The sequence below is a fragment of the Macrobrachium rosenbergii genome, chromosome 54, assembly GCF_040412425.1.
Source record: "Macrobrachium rosenbergii isolate ZJJX-2024 chromosome 54, ASM4041242v1, whole genome shotgun sequence".
Lineage (NCBI taxonomy): Eukaryota > Metazoa > Arthropoda > Malacostraca > Decapoda > Palaemonidae > Macrobrachium > Macrobrachium rosenbergii.
The window spans coordinates 51,959,195-51,981,694 of NC_089794.1; the positions used below are offsets into that span (position 1 = coordinate 51,959,195).

A 22,500-nucleotide genomic window follows, 5' to 3' on the forward strand; every position below is an offset into this window, starting at 1 on the left:
TGACGTTTGTTTTTTAGTTACATCAAATGAACACACATTAACAGATAATGGTTTTCAATGAAAATCTTTTCAAAGATTTTTCCTGCTTAAAAGAAGAAAATTTTTTTATAATATCTTCAGTTAAACACGATTCCACGTGAATATATCGGAATTCAATATATAATGCAATAACAAAGGACTATCGCACATTAACAGTTGACCCGTTCCTATAATAATATTCTTTTCCAGTTTTTCGAAGGCTACAAACGAATTACACAGCATCATATTCCCAGTATTCATGCCAAACAAAATCATCCTACATTTCTCGAGTGAGTTTTGGCTTACAGCAAAAACAGAGAGAAACAGAATATTCCGTCCTCTTCGTTTATTAGAGAGAATTTTGGGGACACCATTAGCAGAGTATCTTTGTTCTGATGCATATATGCACGGAAAAAAAATGACGAGGTTTTCAGCTTTTATTTAGGAATGCTTGTGCACAACTCTTCGAATTTTATGACTGTATTTTCATTCCATTATTTTTTTCACTCTACTTGCTACCGTCACCTTATTCAAAATCTATTTTATTTTTTGTTTCAATTGGCCTCTACATTTTCTTACCTCCATCGGGCTTCTGGTATATTTCTGATATAACCCTCTTTTCGCTACTGTCAACCAACCCACATCATCTGCAAAGGCCTTGAGCTTTCCCTTGACGGCCTCTTCTCCTATCAAACGAACTCTCAGCCACATCTGCTATTTTCCACAGCATGCTTCGATCACAAAAGTTGATTAATGTTGTGAAAATACTTCCTTTTTAAGGCATCTCTTTCATTTACAGTGCTACGCAAGCATCACCTTCTTTGATTTCCTCATACTAAGTATCACCTAGCCTGTCGTGGTTCAGCTGGCAGCGCGTCTAGTTCACAGATGGACAACCCAAGTTTGACCTCGAATGAAACGAAGAGGCATAGATGGACGCGTTCCTAAAAATCAGCTTGCCTCTAAGGACCTAAGTAATGAATTAAATACTAAAAATCAGCTTGCCTCTAATGACCTAAGAAATGAATTAAATAATAAAAATGAGCGTGCCACTTACCTTAATTAAAAGACCTAACCATGAATTAAATACAAGATAAAAATCAGCTTCTAATGACCTAAGAAATTAATTAAACACTAAAAATCAGTGTGCCTCTAACAACCTAACTAAAAATCAGAATTAAATAAATTAATTACTAAAAATCAGCGTGCCTCTAACAACCGAAGAAGTGAATTAAATACTAAAAATCAGCTTGCCTGTAATGACCTAAAAAATGAATAAAATACTAAAAATCAGCGTGCCTCTAATGACCTAAGAAATAAATACTAAAAATCATCTTGCCTCTAATAACCTAAGAAATTAATTAAATACTAAAAATCAGCGTGCCTCTAATGACCTAAGAAATTAATTAAATAAAAATCAGTTTATCTCTAATGACCTAAGAAATGAACTAAATACCGTACTAAAAATCAGCACGCCTCTAATTACCTAAGAAATTAAATAAATAATAAAAATCAATAAAAAAAATAAATAAAATACTTGTCTCTAACGACATAAGAAATTAATTAAATACTTAAAACCAGCGTGCCTCTAATAACCTAAGAAATAAATAAAATACTAAAAATCAGCTTGCCTCTAATGACATAATAAATGGATTAAATACTAAAAACCAGCGAGCCTCTAATGACCTAAGAAATAAATTAAATACTAAAAATCTGCGCGCTTCTGACGAGCAAAGAAATTAATTAAATGATAAAAATCAGCGTGCAACTGACGACCTAAGGAATTAATTACATGATAAAAATCAGCGTGCCTCTAATGACCTAAGAAATAAAGTAAATACTAAAAATCAAAGGGAAGTGAATCAAATACTAAAAATCACCTTGCCTCTAATGACCTAAGAAATAAAAAATTAAAAGAAATTAAAAATCAAATCACCTTGCCTTTAATGACCTAAGAAATGAAATAAATACTAAATATCACCTACAATGACCTAAGAAATTAATTAAATAATAATCATCTTGCCTCTTATGACCTGCAAATACTATGACCTTGCCAAATACTAATGACCTAAGAAATGAATTAAATACTAAAATCAGCTTGCCTCTAATGACCTAAGAAATTAATTAAATACTAAAAATCAGCTTGCCTCTAATGACCTAAGAAATGAATTAAATACTAAAAATCACCTTGCCTTTAATGGCCTAAGAAACTAATTAAACAATAATAATCACCTTGCTTCTAACGACCTAAGAAAATAATCAAATACTAAAAATCACCTTGCCTCTAATGACCTAAGAAATTAATTAAATAATAAAAATCACCTTGCCTTTAATTAAAAATACCTTTGCCTCTAATAACTAAGAAATTAATTAAATAATAAAAATCACCTTGCCTCTAATGACCTAAGAAATTAATTAAATACTAAAAATCAGTTGCCTTTAATGACCTAAAAATGAATTAAAAAATCACCTTGCCTCTAATGACCTAAAATTAATTAAATAATAAAAATCACCTTGCCTCTAATGACCTAAGAAATTAATTAAATACTAAAAATCAGAGTGTGACCTAAGAAATTAATCAAATGAAAAATCACCTTGCTCTAATGACCTAATTAATTGAATAATAAAAATCACCTTGCCTCTAAAGACCTAAGAAATTAATTAAATACTAAAAATCTGCTTGCCTTTAAGGACCTAAGAAATGAATCAAATACTAAAAATCACCTTGCCTCTAATGACCTAAGAAATTAATTAAATAATAAAAACCAGCGTGCCTCTCTAATGACCTAAGAAATAAATTAAGTACCGTACAAAAAATCAGCGTGCCTCTAATGACCTACAAAATTCATTAAATACTAAAAATCAGCGTGCCTCTAATGACCTAAGAAATAAATTAAATATTAAAAATCAGCGTGCCTCTAATAACCTAAGAAATAAATTAAATTAAAAAAATCACCGTACCTCTAATAAAAAATCAAATACTAAAAATCAGCTCTAATTAAATATTAAAAAATCTGCTTGCCTCTAATGACCTAAAAATGAATAAAATACTAAAAATCAGCTTGCCTCTAATGACCTAAGAAATTAATTAAATAATAAAAATCTGCTTTCCTCTAATGACCTACGAAATGAATTAAATACTAAAAATCAGCGTACCTCTAATGACCTAAGAAATTAATCAAATAATAAAAATGAGCGTGCCTAAAAAAAGATATTAATCAAATAATAAAAACTAATTACAGGATAAAAATGCCTCTAATGACCTAAGAAATTAATTAAATAAAAATCAGACTCTAAATGACCAGCGTAACAACCGAAATAAATTAAATACTAAAAATCAGCTTGCCTCTAATGACCTAAGAAATTAATTAAATACTAAAAATCAGCTTGCCTCTAATGACCTAAGAAATTAATTAAATACTAAAAATCAGCGTGCCTCTAATGACCTAAGAAATTAATTAAATAAAAAAATCAATCTTAATGACCTAAGAAATGAATTAAATTAATTAAATACTAAAAATCAGATTTAATGACCCTAATGAATTAAAAACTAAAAATCATCATGCCTCTAATTAAGAAATTAATTAAATAGAAATTAGCTTGCCTCTAATGACCTAAGAAATGAATTAAATACTAAAAATCAGCTTGCCTCTAATGACCTAAGAAATGAATTAAATACTAAAAATCAGCTGGCCTCTAATGACCTAAGAAATTAATTAAATACTAAAAATCATCTTGCCTCTAATGACCTAAGAAATAAATTCAATACTATAAACAGCTTGTCTCTAATGACCTAAAAAATAAATTAAATAATAAAAATCAGCTCGCCTTGAATGACCTAAGAAATTAATCAAATACTAAAAATCAGCTTGCCTCTAATGACCTAAGAAATTAATTAAATACTAAAAATCAGCTTGCCTAATGACCTAAAGAAATTAAATTAAATAATAAAAATCATTACTAAAAATCAGGGTGCCTCTAATAACCTAAGAAATAAATTAAATATTAAAAATCAGGGTGTCTCTAATGACCTAAGAAATAAATTAATTACTAAAAATCAGTGTGCCTTTTATGACTTAAGAAATTAATTAAATACTAAAAATAGCCTTGCCTCTAATGACCTAAGAAATTAATTAAATACCAAATCATGCCTCTAATGACCTAAGAAATTTAAATACTAAAATCAAATGACCTAAGAAATAAATTAAATACTAAAAATCAGCGAATGCTAATGACCTAAGAAATAAATTAAATACTAAAAATCAGCATGCCTCTAATGACCTAAGAAATAAATTAAAAAAATACTAAAAATCATCAGTGCCTCTAATGACCTAAGAAATAAATTAAATACTAAAAATCATCTTGCCTCTAATGACCTAAAAAATTAATTAAATACTAAAAATCAGTTCTAATACTACAGCTTGCCTAAAAAAATACTAAAAATCAGTGCCTAATGACCTAAAAAATAAATTAAATACTAAAAAAATCAGCATCGTGCCTCTACCTAAGAAATAAATTAAATACTAAAAATATCAGTGCCTCTAATGACCTAAGAAAATAAATTAAATACTAAAAATCATCGTGCCTCTATGACCTCTAAAATGAATTATAAATTAAATACTAAAAATCAGCTTGCCTCTAATGACCTAAGAAATGAAATTAAATACTAAAAATCAGATGCCTCTAATGACCTAAGAAATAAATTAAATACTAAAAATCAGAAATAAATTAAATACTAAAAACCAGCCTCTAATGACCTAAGAAATAAATTAAATACTAAAAATCAGTGCCTCTAATGACCTAAGAAATAAATTAAATACTAAAAATACTAAACCTAAGAAATAAATTAATACAAAAAATGGTCTAATGACTAAATGAAATAAAAATCAGCTTTCCTATAATGACCTAAGAAATTAATTAAATACCTAGCTGTTAGACGACTACTGCGAGTCGCCGCTAATGTGAGACGAAGAAAGACAACAGGCAACTAGACGAGAGTTTTTATTGTCCTCTCCAAATGTCTACACTCAGAAGGGGAGCCTTCACAAGGTTATCCTCACCCCACGTGGGTGACGCCATTCATAAGGTATCTAGGACAGCCCGTATAATCCCCACGTCGTTTCTCTTTCAGTTCTATCAAAGGGCCTTGTTTAGTCCGTGTGTGCAAAGTACGCTTTTTTTTCCATTCACTTTTGAAGACCTTATTCGTCAATTATTCCAAAGGAGACACTTGAGCCTTCGACCCTTTTCCCTTTAAGATATTTGTACTGGTCTTCTGCATCAACTCTCCTGCCAACTTTCTCACTTTATCAATTATAATAGATTTAACAGAAGAGAGAGAGAGAGAGAGAGAGAGAGAGAGAGAGAGAGAGAGAGAAGACAATAATCCCCCGTCGTTTCTCTTTCAGCATGCATGTGCATGACAGAACTCAAAAGCATGAGAGAGAGAGAGAGAGAGAAGAGAGAGAGAGAGAGAGAGAGAGAGAGAGAGAGAGAGAAGAAAACAATGAATGCATGCATGTGCATGACAGAACTCACAAACAAGAGAGAGAGAGAGAGAGAGAGAGAGAGAGAGAGAGAGAGAGAGAGAATCAGTATATAAAAACACAAACAGCCTATTGCAACGAAATTTTGTCCTCGAAATACTACTACAAAATATGATAAAACAAAATATCTTCATAAAATCCACCAGTTTTACCTCGATGGAAACAAACCAAATTTTTTAAAAGTAAAATGAAATTTAAAGAAAACACAAAAGCCATAACGCCTCATTTCCTAAAAAGAAAATCTGCAGAATCAAAGAAGAAGAGAGAGACAAGAAACAAGACTGACCTTCGGGAAAGTGGGTCGAAGCGAAGGTCGGATGAGAGACGGAGGCCAGTGAGGTCCCAGCCATCGTTGCTACAGGCAAGACGAATGTAGCAGAGTCCTGCAAGGCCATCCTGTCGTGGGATTCTAACGCACGGACATAATAGCAATTCCTAACACGGGTCGTCGAGCAAAAGAGTCAGGTGCATAGTTCCTGAACGAGGATCAGTTTCGGAATTCATCCTTCAGAACTGTTCAGCGTTTCCGCACTGAATGTGTTTGAGCGTTTTTTTTTACATCATTTCTTTCATTTTACTTTTCTGTGTTCTAGAGTCCGAGACTACATTTACTTCATTAGTTTCCAAGGGTCAGTCAGTTCACTTGCGCAACGCAGTTTCACAGATTAAATCAAAGTCTTGTTCCATCCGGTTTCCATTGGGATCACAGTCGTAAACAGCTCAGCCATGCTGTATCTGCATATACAAGCACGTTTAACGATGCTTCATACTACAGTATATTAAATTAATTTCTGGGGAAACGCAGCAACCCTCACTGCATTTGGGAGAATCAGGAGTCCATTTACACGAGAATAATCCACATGTAATATGCAGTGTTTCTGTCGACAGTCATGACACAATTACCCACGTATGCAAGAAAATGGTTTCGAAATACTTTATCTACCAGTAAGGTAACCATTAATTATTTCTTGTGATGGCGCTATTCACAACGTACCTATGCACAGAGTTTGCTCTAATTAGTCTCAGCTGAGCCTAATTTAGGCTGTGACTCGTGCTGGTTGAATAGAATTAATTGCAATACTGCATGAATGTTACGTTTATCAGAAATGAAGTCATGCAAGCTGGATATCATTGCATGAGCTCCATGACATGACGCAAGGCCCTTTGAAACTTCTGTGACCAAGCGTAATAAATTCTTCGCGTCGAATAATTCAGTTATATCTTAATGACAATCTTTCACTTTTTAACGAATGGCGTTTGTAAGAGTAGAGACAATTAGCTAATACCACAGCTGTTTTTCTTCCCTTTCAGGGATTCATATCAATCTACTAATTGGGAAATCATCTAAGATAACAAATTCCACAAAAACAAAGAAGCTTATATCTTTGTGTTAATCTACTAGTACTTTATTTTCTGGCTTCCCAACATGGACTTTTTAATGATATTGATGTTTCTATCACTTATTATTTTCACCAAATCTCCACCATCCCATCAGATGCCGGTCGGTGAAGGAACACCTCCATTCGTGCAGTCTTCTTTTTCTGTGGAAGAGAAAAAACAGACTGACGTTATTTCAGATTTACATCTGAATAAACACAATATAATATGACGAATCAACGTTAAATATTATCTGAAAAATCATTCAGTCTCTCTGAAAACCTATCAACTGACAGCGGAACATTTGTGGAATATCTGACAGTCTGGTAGGCGAACAAGTAAAGGGTGCGTCCATAACCAAACATAAAAGGAAACTAATTACCTAAAAGCATCATCGAAGAAAAAATTTAAAAATTAACAATAGAAAAACAAAAGAAAGAGGATAAAATAAGTAAAAGACACTGCCTTACAGGCAAACTGAGGAAGCTGGGACAATCAGTATCCCCTCTTTGTTGCCTGTATTTTGTTAACATTGGCTTCTTCAACGGGCGGGTCTTGCCTCAAAGCGCCCATAACCAGTGCTCTTAGCTGTGCCTTGGCCTTAGTGTTAAGAGCTCTCTTGATTCAAAGTGAGTTTAAGGACACTGTTTTTTACCTATTTATTTTAAAATAACAGTTAATATATCAATTATATCTAATTATTTCTACTCATCTCTCCTCTTTCTTTTTTCACAATGTGGATAGCATTTTTCGGAAGGCTGTTATGCAAGCTCGTGGTTTTATAGCTGGTATACAAGAATACATGCTCATTAAAAATAACAATAATTAACCCACCCTTTCAGCAATGAGTGTGGTCTAGAGGCCGTTTTTCAGGTACTCTCTCAAAATGATGTTCACAGAAATAGTGTTTTATACAAGTACTTATTGTGTCTACGACGCTTAAACAAAGCAAGTCTTGCATTCATCACCTAAGGACCGTGCATATTCTTATGTCATGCTTTTGCATTTAACACCATTTTCACAATTTTGCAACTTTCTTCTCGTTTTTTTTATCAACAACCCCTATAAAAATATGTATAACAATATAACAACATATGGATATAATTCATAAGCTAGAATTACTTCGTTTTTAAACAATTATTATTATTATTATTATTATTATTATTATTATTATTATTATTATTATTATTATTATTATTATTATTATTAAATAGAAATTTATAGATAAACAAGCCAGAAATGCAATAAACTGGCCTGGGAAGACTCTTCAGAAAAACTGTTCACACAAGGAAAAGGCCTGAAGCTTAAAGAAGAACAAAGTACAATTCTATGTACATGCAATACCTGTCAACAGAATGTAATACTAGCATTACGGAATCAATAACTATAGGTGAGACCTGAGTATATTATATATATATATATATATATATATATATATATATATATATATATATATATATATATATATATATATATATATATATATATATATATATATATATATATATATATATATATATATATATATATCATATATATATATACATTATCCATTTCCATTTTATTATAATACTAGCTGACCAACCTGGCGCTGCCTGGAAAACTCTGAATGACAACCAATAAACTCTTTCTCTCTCTCTCTCTCTCTCTCTGTCTCTCTCTCTCTCTCTCTCTCTCTCTTTTTCCTGTTAAGATAGTTGCTCCAGTTCATTGCCCAACATTTTGACCCACCCCTTCTCACACCCCTATTCCTATCTCTTTGACTTAAAGGGCATCAGTTTCACTCATCTCTTATAGATTAGACACTAATATCTGTCATTTTCAATTATTTTTATATGTCATCCTCTTCCCAGTTACATTGCCCTTGGCAACTTAAAACTATGGGGTTTCATTTTTCATCTTGAAGGCCGTCAGGAGTATCATTTTGGATTATAATATCTGTCATTTTCGATTATTTTTACTGTCACCCCCTTCCCATCCCTTCTCAACCCCCCTTCCTATCAGGGCTGAACTTGGACTTAAAGGGCATCAGGAGCATCACTATTCATCTCAGCGACCTCAAAACCATGGATTAGACACTAATATCTGTCATTTTCAGTTATTTTTACATGTCACCCTCTTCCCAAAAAGCGATCTTCTTTCAAACTTGGAATTAAGATAAGTTGTTGCATCCAGGAGTGTTATCAGGGCTGAACTTGGACTTAAAGGTCAAAATCACTAGTGTCACTGGTCATTTCTCATTTTACAACCCCATTCTACCCCTTCTCACCCCATTCCTATCAGAGCTATGGATTACACATCTAATGTGCATCCTCAAAAAACTATTTTAGACACTATTTTTGTCATTTTCAGTCACCCCCTTCAACCCCTTCCCCCCTTCTCACCAACCCCTTCCTATCGGGGCTGAACTTGGACATAAAGGGCATCAGGAGTATCACTATTCATCTCTGCGACCTCGAAAAGTATGTATTAGACACTAATATCTGCCATTTTCGGTTATTTTTACGTCACCCCCTTGCCCAACCCCCTGATTAGGTGCCAGTGATGTCTTACCCACACAGTACTCTTTTCGAGATAGTAAGTCATATGTACACCAAGTTTGGTTGAAATTGCTTAATGCGTTTCAGCGCGTATGTAGAACATACACACACACATACATACATACATCCATTTTTATATCTATAGATGCCAACGTTTCACAACTCCTCATAGTTGCATTTTCTAGGGTGCAAACAACAAACATGGCAATCAATAAACGAATAAAATCAGAATTACAAATTAGAATTACAATAAAACATTCAGAATAAAATGACTAAAACCTTTACCGAATGAAGAAGCAAAAGGCTGTTCATTTAGTAAAGGTTTTAGTCATTTTATTCTGAATATTTTATTGTAATTCCAATTTGTAATTCTGATTTTATTAGTTTGTTGTTTGCCAGGTTCGTTGTTTGACAACCTACAAGGAAGCTAAAAACAAACTACTGTACTCTCATTGAGTATTACAAAATACAAATAAAGGAAAAAAATAATGAATAAACATACAGACAGAGAAGAACAGCTTGTAATAAAATGAAAATGGACAGTGCCTTTCCCCTTGACCCTGACACAGTTCTTCGAGCTATTGCTATATAAGTTGGAAGTACACATATATATATATACATACATATATATATATATATATATATATATATATATATATATATATATATATATATATATATATATATATATACATATACACATATATATATATATATATATATATGTATATATATATATATATATATATATATATGTATATATATGTATATATGTATATATATGTGTATATGTATAATACTAAATATATATATATATATATGTGTATATATATATGCACTATTCTTTATGTATATATACATATATGGATAAAATGGTCTTAAACTAAATCCCTCCTGTTGTGCTGGCACAGAAAAAGGCGTCTCAGACGTGACTTTCCCCAGTGGAAAAGACAAAAACAAACAAATAAATAAATATAAACAAGGCCCCGTTCAAACGAACGCTTGGAAGAACAGCCAAAAAAAAAAGGTAAAAATGGTTTTTGGTAATTCTAACTTCGTAGTGTATTTTTTATATAACCTTTCGGTATGAAAAAAGGAAACTATATTAAATATGACATCCCATTACCTTTGAAAACATTTATTAATATTTATTAACTTTCCCCGATGAATAGGTGGCTAAAGGTAATTTTTCGTAGACGGTGTGAGAATAGGTTCTCTCTCATTTCTCAGACTAATTTGGCGCCAGCTACAGACGTGTAATATCATATTATACACACCAGCCGAAAGATGCCTTAGGGCAGACACCTTCAGTAGAGACTTGCACCATTAAGGGCACTTAATGAGAACGAGCTGGAGGAGCAACTCGTGAGCCAGTGAGTATTAATGGAATATGTAGTTTAGGCCAATGGCCAAGCACTGACCTATGAGGTCATTCAGCGCTGGAAAGGAAATTGAGAATAGGAGGTTTGAAAGGTGTAACAGGAGGAAAACCTTGCAGTTGCACTATGAAATAATTGTTAGGAGAGGGTGGATAGCAAGATGGAAGGAAGATATGAATGGAGGTACAGTAAAAGGAATGAACGGGGTTGCAGCTTGGGGCCGAAGGAACGCTGTAAAGAACCTTTAGTAATGCCTACAGTGCACCCCGTGAGGTACGCTGACGGCACTAACCCTCCTACGGGGATGAGTCAGTGAGTACCTAAGACAAAAGTGCCACATTGCTTCTAATCCACTCCTTGCCGATTTAGGAGGGCCAGATTTAATGCTGGTATTGTGTGCACGCCGTTCCATACAGATAGTTTATTTATGGTTAAGCAGTGGCGCAACTAGCGTTAATGGCTCCATGGGCAGACTGAATCTGAAAGTGCCGCCCCATTCCCGTCCTTAAAAGTACTAAAGTGGTGAAAATTAAACGCACATTTTAAGCCTTAACATCTCAATCATTTATTTTATTTGATAAAGCTAAAACAAAAACAACACAGCAGATTTACAACGGAACCCTATGAGCTTTGCTAGAAGCGAATTCGCTAATAACATCGTCAAAGTCCAACTGATTAGTAAATCTAGAATTATGCCAGACCAGACCTGCTCAAAAGATGCCAGAGTGCCGCCCGGGGTGGACCGCCCCCTTATTTCCGCACTGTGATTAAGTGAATTGTTCATGTGTTGTGTGCCACAGATGAAGTTCCGTACTTAGTGATGTACGTGACACGTGACAGACAAGAACTGGGTGTGATCAGTCTCAGCATCCCAGTTCCCTTCGTTGCTAACACTTGTGTTATTAATAATTACTGTGCATTAGCAATATGATTGAAAAATGGTATCACTAAGGGGTATAAAACACAGTATACTAAGTTCAGTGTGCAACTTCCTTTTCACTGAATCAGCCAAATTGAATTATTCTTGTCCGTGGTTGTAATAACTTTCCGCACTGAGATCAAGGCACATGAATTTTGTTTGTACATTTAACTGCATTCGGTAATCAAGTCCATATACAAACGTTTTGCCAGCATATTCAACTATTCAGTGAGCAAGTCAGGATACAAAAGCTTCTCTGCATATTTCATTGCATTAAATACTCAAGTCCAAGTAAACTATTGTCCGAGCGCTGAATGCTTGCGACTTGGTGATTGATACTGCTGTCAGGATCAGCTCCTGTTGGTAATTGTTGTTGTGCACTTCATTAACTATCCCCTAGGGATCACTCATCTGAACAATTTCACGATGCCTACGGCAATTCCATTCAGTGCTGTATTTTTCCATGGTTGAAGGTAAGATATTCATCTTTGCATAGTGAATTATTTTACTGTGTGCTCATTAAGCCTTCCACGTTTGGATCTCTTGTGCCTGTGTGCGCGCCCTGCTCTGCTATGCTTTATTCTTCCTCTAAAAAGCAGCGAAATTCTGCCAATACGTGGCCCTACGTTGTCAATACAATCGCATACAGACGCCCTAAGTATGCAAATGCTATGAAGAGATACGAAAAGCACTGAGTAAGCAGATTCCTTTGGGACATTCCGCTTACGCGCTCTCGCGAGTGGGCGTAAAAGAATAAGAGATTGGAATAACTAAAATAATTCCTGGAAGCTTCAGAAGGAAATAAGGTTCACGTCACAGGGAACGCCAATGCATCAAATACTCCGAAGAAAATGATGGAAGCTGATTCTTTAATATTACTTTCTTGCAACCGGATATCCGAATCTGCTAGAAAATAACGAAGAGCATAAAAATTTTGCAAAATTAATGTTTAAGTCACGTTAACCTTTGCAAAGCCTGAAAGTATTAAAAAAAATTCCTTTCATTCCATATTTGTTTCTCTTGGTATCGGAGTTAAGAAAATAATCCTTTCCGTTGAATGATCGCATCTTTCGGAAATTCATGAGACATGAAGCAAAAATAGCACCTTCTCGTTCAGTATTAGTTTGTTGCCGGGAAGTTCTTGGCAGTGTTCGACAAAATAAATCTCATTCGCTCAACCTCAGCGTATCCATGGAGGGTCCTTCAAAGGGAAACAATCATAGAAAAACTCAAACTCAAAATTTTCCTCAGACGCCAGAATGAGCCTGCCATATACTTCAACCTAACAGACCAATGGATGATACGCGATGCCCAACTCTTGCATTCACGCTTGGTTGCTCCTCCCGAAAAGGTATCATGGCTGCAGGTGGGGATCCCAAAGGTTCTCACGGAATAACCCAGGCTTTTAAAAAGCGTTTCGACGCGTTCTGAAAACGTCCACGGAAACGTGAGATGTGAGTCATGAAGTTATTTCAGCACTTTAAATGTAAACTGATGAACTGCGACATTATGAGCCAAAAGCATAATCCGAAAAAAAGTAATCTTATTCGTATCATTTAAAATATCTCGTTGACAGGAGCTAAAGAGGAAAAGAAGAGTTCGGAAAATGAAATATCAAAGAAAACAGACCGTTGGTTTTCATATTTTTCACGAAGCTTTTAATATTTCCCTTCAATCTGATTCAGAAGGATTTTCTAAGAACTACCGCGTTCGGTTGGAGGGAATGGTAATGGGCGAAAGGTCAAGAGAATGATAGTCTGATGTATCGCTGTCTGCTGAGGGAATCATACGAAGGAAAGGTCGAGAGGAATGATAGTTCGATGTATCATGTTCGGTTGAGGGAATGGTACGAAGGAAAGGTCAAGAGGAATGATAGTTCGATGTATCATGTTCGGTTGAGGGAATGGTACGAAGGAAAGGTCGAGGGGAATGATAGTTCGATGCATCAGTGTTCGCTGAGGGAATGGCACGAAGGAAAGGTTTCCAGAGGAATGATAGTTCCTCATGTATCGCGTTCGGTTGAGGGAATGGTACTTCAAGGAAAGGTCGAGGGGAATGATAGTTCGATGTATCATGTTCGGCTGAGGAATGGTACGAAGGAAAGGTCGAGAGGAATGATAGTTCGATGCATCATGTTCGGGTTGAGGGAATGGTACGGGTTGAAAGGTCGAGAGGAATGATAGTTCATGTATCATGTCTGCTGGAGGGAATGGTACGAAGGAAAGGTCGAGAGGAATGATAGTTCGGCTGCATCGCGTTCGGTTGAGGGAAATTTGCAATAAGGAAAGGTCGAGGGGAATGATAGTTCGATGTATCGTTCGGTTGAGGGAATGGTACGGCTGGAAAAAGGTCGAGAGGAATGGATAGTTCATGTATCATGTTCGCTGAGGGAATGGTAACAAGGAAAGGTCAAGAGGAATGATAGCTGATGTGCATCATGTCTCGTTGAGGGAATGGTACGAAGGAAAGGTCAAGAGGAATGATAGTTCGATGTATCATGTTCGGTTGAGGGAATGGTACGAAGGAAAGGTCAAGAGGAATGATAGTTCGATGTATCATGTTCGGTTGAGGGAATGGCACTTGGCGAAAGGTCGAGGGAATGATAGTTCGATGTATCATGTTCGTTGAGGGAATGGTACGAAGGAAAGGTCAAGGAGAGGAATGATAGTTCGGCTGTATCATGTTCAAGCGAGGGAATGGTACGGCGAAAGGTTGAGGGAAATGATATTCGATGTATCATGTCTCGTTGAGGGAATGGTACGGCGAAAGGTCGAGGAGAATGAGGCCTGGCTGCATCATGTTCGTTGAGGGAATGGTACGAAGGGAAAGGTCGAGAGGAATGATAGTTCGATGTATCGCTGTTCGTTGAGGGAATGGTACGTAAGGAAAGGTCGAGGGTCGATAACTGGCGTAACATGTTCGCTGAGGGAATGGTACGGCGAAAGCGTCGAGAGGAATGATAGTTCGATGCATCAGCGTTCGGTTGAGGGAATGGTACAAGGAAAGTGGGTCAAGAGGAATGATAGTTCTGATGTATCATGTCTGCTGAGGGAATGGTACGAAGGAAAGGTCAAGAGGAATGATAGTTCGATGTATCATGTTCGGTTGAGGGAATGGTACGAAGGAAAGGTCAAGAGGAATGATAGTTCGATGTATCATGTTCGGTTGAGGGAATGGTACGAAGGAAAGGCTCAGGGGAATGATAGTTCATGTATCATGTTCGGTTGAGGAATGAACATGAAAGGTCAAGAGGAATGATAGTTCGATGTATCATGTTCGGTTGAGGGAATGGTACGAAGGAAAGGTCGAGAGGAATGATAGTTCGATGTATCATGTTCGGTTGAGGGAATGGTACGAAGCTGAAAGGTCGAGAGGAATGATAGTTCGATGTATCATGTTCGGTTGAGGGAATGGCACTGGCGAAATATCGAGGGGAATGATAGTTCGATGTATCATGTTCGGTTGAGGGAATGGTACGCATGAAAGGTCGAGAGGAATGATAGTTCGATGTATCTGTTCTGGGTTGAGGAATGGAAACATGGCAAAGGTCAAGAGGAATGATAGTTCGATGTATCATGTTCGGTTGAGGGAATGGTACAAGGAAAGGTCGAGGGGAATTACAGTTCGATGTATCATGTTCGTTGAGGAATGGGTAATGGGCGAAAGGTCGTGAGGGGAATGATAGTTCATGTATCATGTTCGGTTGAGGGAATGGTAATGAAGGAAAGGTCGAGAGGAATGATAGTTCCTGACGTATCATGTTCGGTTGAGGAATGGTACGAAGGAAAGGCTGAGGGGAATGATAGTTCGATGTATCGTATGTTCAAGTTGAGGGAATGGTACGAAGGAAAGGTCGAGAGGAATGATAGTTCGGATGTATCATGTTCGTTGAGGGAATGGCACGAAGGAAAGGTCAAGAGGAATGATAGTTCATGTATCATGTTCGTTGAGGGAATGGTACGGAAGGAAAGGTCAAGAGGAAATGGACAGTTTCATTGCAATGCATGTTTGGTTGAGGGAATGGTACCATGAAAGCGTCAAGAGGAATGATAGTTCGCTGTATCAAGGTTCGGTTGAGGGAATGGTAATAAGGAAAGGTCGAGGGAATGATAGTTCGATGTATCAGCGTTCGGTTGAGGGAATGGAATGTAAGGAAAGGTCAAGAGGAATGATAGTTCGATGTATCGCGTTCGGTTGAGGGAATGGCACGGCGAAAGGTCAGGGGAATGATAGTTCGATGTATCAGCACCGTTGAGGGGAATGGTAATGGTTGAAAGGTCGAGAGGAATGATAGTTCGATGTATCATGTTCGTTGAGGGAATGTGGTAATGTATGAAAGGTCGAGGGGAATGGGATAGTTCAATGTATCATGTCTGCTGAGGGAATGGTACGTAAGGAAAGGTCGAGAGGAAATGATAGTCTGATGTATCGCGTTCGGGTTGAGGGAATGGTGTCAAGGAAAGGTCGAGAGGAATGATAGTCTGATGTATCAAGGCGTTCGGTTGAGGGAATGGTACGAAGGAAAGGTCGAGGAATGATAGTTCGATGTATCGCGTTCGGGTTAGAGTGGGAATGGTACGAAGGAAAGGTCGAGGGGAATGATAGTTCGATGTATCATGTTCGGTTGAGGGAATGGTACGAAGGAAAGGTCGGTAGAGGAATGATAGTTCGATGTATCAAGTGTCTCGGTTGAGGGAATGGTAATGGGCGAAAGGTCAAGAGGAATGATAGTTCGATGTATCATGTTCGGTTGAGGGAAATGGTACCAAGGAAAGGTCAAGAGGAATGATAGTTCGACAAATTATGCTCCGGTTGAGGGGAATGGTACCAAGGAAAGGTCAAGAGGAATGATAAATTGAAGGTATCATGTTCCGGTTGAGGGAATGGTACGAAGGAAAGGTCGAGGGAATGATAGTTCATGTATCATGTTCGTTGAGGGAATGGTACGCTGTTATCAAGAGGAATGATAGTTCGATGTATCATGTTCGGTTGAGGGAATGGTACGAAGGAAAGGTCGAGGGGAATGATAGTTCGATGTATCATGTTCGGTTGAGGGAATGGTACGAAGGAAAGGTCGAGAGGAATGATAGTTCGATGTATCATGTTCGGTTGAGGGAATGGTACGAAGGAAAGGTCGAGAGGAATGATAGTTCGATGTATTATGGTGGGGATCATATGGAAGCCTGTGATAATTATAACAGGGAGGTGTATGGTAGGATGCAGACGGAGAAGCAAGACAGAAGACAGAAGGGTTGGCAGGGGAATACCAGAGACCTCATAGGGAAGTAGTGCCGCCAGTGCACCTCACGCAGTGCGCTGTAGGCATTACTTTAGGTTCTCTATAGCATCCCTGTGGCCCCTAGGTGCAACCCCTTTCATTCCTTTTACTGCACCTCCGTTCATATTCTCTTTCTTTCCATCTTACTTTCCATCCTCTCCTAACAATTGTTTCATAGTGCAACTGTGAGGTTTTCCTCCTGTTACACCTTTTAAAACCCTTTTACTCTCAATTTCCCTTTCAGCGCTGAATGACCCCATAGGTCCCAGTACTTGGCCTTTGACCTAAATTTTATATTCCATTCCACCCAATAACAGTGAGCATTTGAACTGAAAGATATTGTGAAGATCAAAAAATTTTTTGTTATAAAGCAATTATACCGATTATTATTATTATTATTATTATTATTATTATTATTATTATTATTATTATTATTATTATTATTGCAAATATGCACACATTATTATAAAAGATATTATTCTAAATTAAATACGGATTGATTTGAGAAAATCCTATGTAGAAAAGTAAAAGTTGTAAGAGTATCCATTAAAAAAATTGGAGATAAAAAAATTCAGTTATTCACTCAACATATTGGGTAATTTCTAATTACGATTGTATGTTTAAAGACGTAAACATAAAATAGTAACGAATAATATATACGCAACTAAGACATGTAGTGCAAATCTCACAAATCTAAAGGTCATCCACCCATTTAAAGGTAAAGGTGGGTAGTTGTTACTGGACTTTGTATAAATTTTCTTTTATGTATTTTACATTATTTTTCTTGCATTACTCCAATATCCTCGGCATTTTTTTCTCCCACTCCAGAAACTACGGAGGAATGAAAGAAAAGACTGATAAAAAGCGTTAATTATGATGATGATGGCTTTACACATCATACACCTGGTTCACTTATGGAAATTAGACCTTGTCAGCGCTTATATATGGCTGGAATAGGTGAGATTTCTTAGCAAGTTGCGAACAGAAAAGTAGCTTTCATGTATAATATAGTCTCTGACTGGCTGGTGAGCCGTATTGATGAACCGTGCGTCTGTGCACAAGCGCTCTCTCTCTCTCTCTCTCTCTCTCTCTCTCTCTCTCTCTCTCTCTCTCTCTGTGCATCTTTGATTAGAGCTTATAGATGTCATCTCCTACATTGTCATTTATTCTGTTTTCGTCATCGTTGATATTTCCCCGTACTTTTAGTCGTCAGTCCTCATCAGCGGCGGTCCTCTCTCTCTCTCTCTCTTCTCTCCTCGGTAGGTGTTTATGAGATAAGGCTACGGTGAAAAGTAGTATGTAAATATTTGCTCCAATAATGCCATATCGTTAAATCCAGCGACTGTAACCCAGAGTTTCTAAATTTTTCATTTGCCTTCATTAGTATTGGAACCTGCATGTATGTTGCGCATTTTCGGCCATTCAAACGAAAGCTGAGATGATCAAATTCCAAACTCTTCACCTTCATTTCATAGACTGTGATATTTATTACTTGCCCCAACAGTAGCCCATTTCCTCCTTGTCTTTGCCTCTGGTCATTCTTGATCTGTTTCCTCTGGATGAAATTCCCCTTCTTCTTTCAACGCAGGCAACATGAGCAGCAACCCCATCTTCGGGAGCAACACCACCTGCCCCTCTGACCACCGGGAGATGGATTTCAGCGAATTTGAATATACATATCGAAAGGAAACCTGGATCCCCATCACCTGGAGAGAAATGCTGAAGGTAAGTTCCGATATTATAAACGTTCCATCCTATTTAAGTTAAGGAACAGTATCCGGTTATGAGGTGTGCTGAATTATTTCTTAGAAATCTCTCTATTGTTTGTGCCATCATCTACTAACGAAAATAATTTAATATTCAAGGAGAGCCTATGTGTGTGGAGGGCAGTGTCAGCAGCATGAAAGTTAAATAATCTTAGATTATATGCTTCTCTTTTTAAGTTTTTTTTTTTTTTTTTTCAGAACCATGTGCCATTTTTGTGCCACTATGTTGAAATTTACTTTGGTAATTAATCCCGCTTTTGAGACTGAGATATATCTTTTCAAAGTACATATATGATAAACTTTGGGTTTCTCTGTCAGTATTTGCTAAAAGATTTCATTTTCTTTCGTAACCTTAAACTTCCTGAAAGCTCTCCCCACAATCTCAGTATTCACTTCCACAACTGTTCCCAGGTTAACAATACCCATTTCCTTTTAACAATCAACTTTGCCCCTTTTCGATCGTATGCGGTTAACATCTTTTTATAAAGCACATCTTCATTCACTTTAGTCAGTATTTCTCCACTTGCGCCCTTTATTATTAATCCATTTTGATAGCTCTAAATGCACTTCCTACCTTTCTCCATGAAAAAAAAAAAACAAACAGCTATTTTCTTCAAAAGCGGTCACTCAGATTTGCCCAGCCATTTCATCAACTTTTAGTTTTCTATTTTCTCCACAGCTTCGAGTTCTGTATCCTGTCTTGTTTATAACTCGGCAATGCGTGCCCTCTTTCATCCAGTTGTAGTTCACACAACCGCAGTTTCTTTTCCTTCCATAAACCTCTTTATTTCAGTTTCCTTTATATGCGATTATTCTCCCTTCTTTCTTGATGCATGCACTTCTTGGCTCTCAGGTCTTTCACCCTTTCAGTTCTCTCACTGTTTCTGCGTCATTAACCCTTGTCCAGTCTTCATCCACCTTCTCATACCCTACTGTCACCTCTCGTCAAACTTGCTCAAGTACAATCTTATCGGAATTCTGAAACCTTCTTCTCCAGTTTTATGACTTTTCCCTTTTGTTTCTTAAACTCAGTGCTCTGATATACCTTATGCTACACCTCTCCTCCCCTTTTCATCAGTCACTTTCTCTTGTTTTTCAATATGTAATGTATGAATTTCTTTTCATCGCAGGTCGTATTCTCCCGAGAATACAGTGTTTTTTCTTTTCTTTTTTTTCTTTTTTTTTAGAAATCGGTCTCTTCTAACCACAAAATACGTTTTAGAATATAATCCAGTAAGAATCTCCCAATTCCTATTCACTCTGGGCGATTTAACCCGACCAGCCATGTCATCTCAGCAACTTTAATATTCAGATCACCCAGTAGGAACCTTTATTCTGTTTTCTCTCAAAAAGGCATAGATTCCACCTGTCTCATACATTATCTCTGCTTTCTCACTTTACCTATCTTCAGGTAGTACATTTGCTACTATTTACCTATCTTCAGGTAATACATTTCTACACCTTATTTCAGTCATAAAATCCAAGAACTTGCAGATTCTCACTGTTTTACTTACACCTGCAGTTTTTGACACAAGGAGTACATTCTTCCTAGACTGACACGTCTCTGCCATGCCAATTTTTCCCATTCTCACACTCATTATATTTCAAATTTGGTTTTCCATAGTTTCATAGCATCTGACATTTTACATTCTACATTTTTCTCATATGTATCACATGTACGTATATCCAAATTCAAAGGCTCAATGTCCTATTTTTTTTCCTTTGTATATGAAACAGTTAGTAGCTGAATATATTAGGCCGCAAACACCATGAACGGCCATTTGGTGATCATCACAGCTCACAGTGTTAAGAAGCTGTTGACTGCCGTTTAAATACGAGATGATTTTAGTGATTTTCCCAAGCCTAAGCAGAGGACACTCGAGTATATAAGCGAATACCACAGGAAAATGACAGGTACTGAACCTCTGCCTGTCATTTTCCTGTGGTATTCGCTTGTATACTGAAGTCATGTGCATCAACTGTGATTTTTGAAGCATATACGTATATGTGTGAGTGTGTATTTTTTGCAGCTGCCATTATTGGCCTCTGAACTTATTATCACCGCATTTATTTTTCCTTTTCGTGACAGCCTTTTCCCTCGACTTTCATCCACTCAGCTTAATCCCCCAAAGAGCGGCAAAAGACAGGCGTCAGCGATTTCCTGAGGCTTAAGTTTCTCGTTAATCTCCAGATCTGTCGGATGTTATGTTCATTACGACATCAAACGAAGTGCCTTTAAGAGGTCTTACTGGAGAGAGAGAGAGAGAGAGAGAGAGAGAGAGAGAGAGAGAGAGGGGTGGGGTGAGAGTGAAGTGGATGAACATTATGACTAGTCAATGAGAGCAACCAACGATGTAATGAAGAGATTGAGGATGCGGATAGGATGCTTGGAGGGGTGGACTGGGCTAAGAGGAGAGGACCGAGCCAAATTACTGGGATTTAGCGTGGGAAGTAGGAAGGAAAATAAAAACTTATATTAAAATGTTCTCTCTCTCTCTCTCTCTCTCTCTCTCTCTCTACAGATTTACCAAGGATTAGTTCATTTCGGGGCCGAGTACGCAAAGCTTTCCAAAACCCGAAATAATCGTTTCTCCTCATGATGTACATTATTCAGTCACTGCACCTACTCGCTGCAGGGCAGCAAAAATGTCAACCTATGAGAGAGAGAGAGAGAGAGAGAGAGAGAGAGAGAGAGAGAGAGAGAGAGAGAGAGAGAGAGAGAGAGAGAGAGAGAGAGAGAGACTAAAGGGTAATTGCAGATGAAAATGCCTCAAGTTGTGGATCAAGCTCAAGACCCCTTCGCTATTTTTCATCCAAAGTGAGAAATCGTACCGAAATTATTCATATGGAAAAACAAAATCAAATCTGATACGATGACCTGTGAAGCGGGAAGCGAAAAAAGTTAAGCAATACAAACGAAGGTTTTACACACACACACACACACACACACACACATATATATATATATATATATATATACATATATATATATATATATATATATATATATATATATATATATATATATATATATATATATATATGTATATATATATATTATATATATAAAATATATATAAATGCACGTATTATCTAGTGTATATAAATATAAAATAATTTATAATATATATATATATATATATATATATATATATATATATATATATATATATATATATATATATATATATATATATATATATATATATATATATATGTGTGTGTGTGTGTGTGTGTGTGTGTGTATAAAATCTGGAAATGCACGTTTACTAGTGCTTAAATGACATACAATAATGCACACTAACATTAACCCTAAAACGTGTCACTCTACCTATTCACGACACCTGATACTTGGGATGAGGAGCTTTGGCCCGTCCGTGTCTCAGACAGTGAGTGTCTTGTGCTTGCGTAAGATCGCTCATTAAGAAATGGTCACGACAAACGACACATCCAATTACGCTCCACCCAGCAAAGTTTATGAATAACCTTTTTTTTACACAAGTCGATTCCAGCACTTTTAAATTGTGTTCATTGATCTCAGAAATAGTTCATGGATGACATCCAGCTCAGTATATATAACAAGATATATTTTACTTCACTTCGCCCAACGTCGCAAAAAGCCAGAAAGTTTTCAATATATCTTTTCTGCGTTATAATGATTTAAAAACTCACTGCCA

The 22,500-nt window shown here is 36.5% G+C and overlaps 2 protein-coding genes across 2 annotated transcripts in view; one reads left to right on the forward strand and one right to left on the reverse strand.

Moving 5' to 3' along the window:
* LOC136835080 (orexin receptor type 2-like) overlaps nucleotides 1–7,106 on the reverse strand; it is a 37,719-nt gene extending 30,613 nt beyond the window's left edge. Inside the window, exon 1 of the mRNA XM_067098260.1 lies at nucleotides 5,851–7,106. Within this exon, the coding sequence (XP_066954361.1) occupies nucleotides 5,851–5,959 (109 nt within the window). The 5' untranslated portion in view covers nucleotides 5,960–7,106. The remainder of the gene's footprint in view (nucleotides 1–5,850) is intronic.
* The window catches only part of LOC136834675 (orexin receptor type 2-like), a 417,498-nt gene that overhangs the window by 347,116 nt on the left and 47,882 nt on the right, over nucleotides 1–22,500 (forward strand). The window contains exon 2 of the mRNA XM_067097263.1: nucleotides 18,646–18,782. Within this exon, the coding sequence (XP_066953364.1) occupies nucleotides 18,646–18,782 (137 nt within the window). The remainder of the gene's footprint in view (nucleotides 1–18,645; nucleotides 18,783–22,500) is intronic.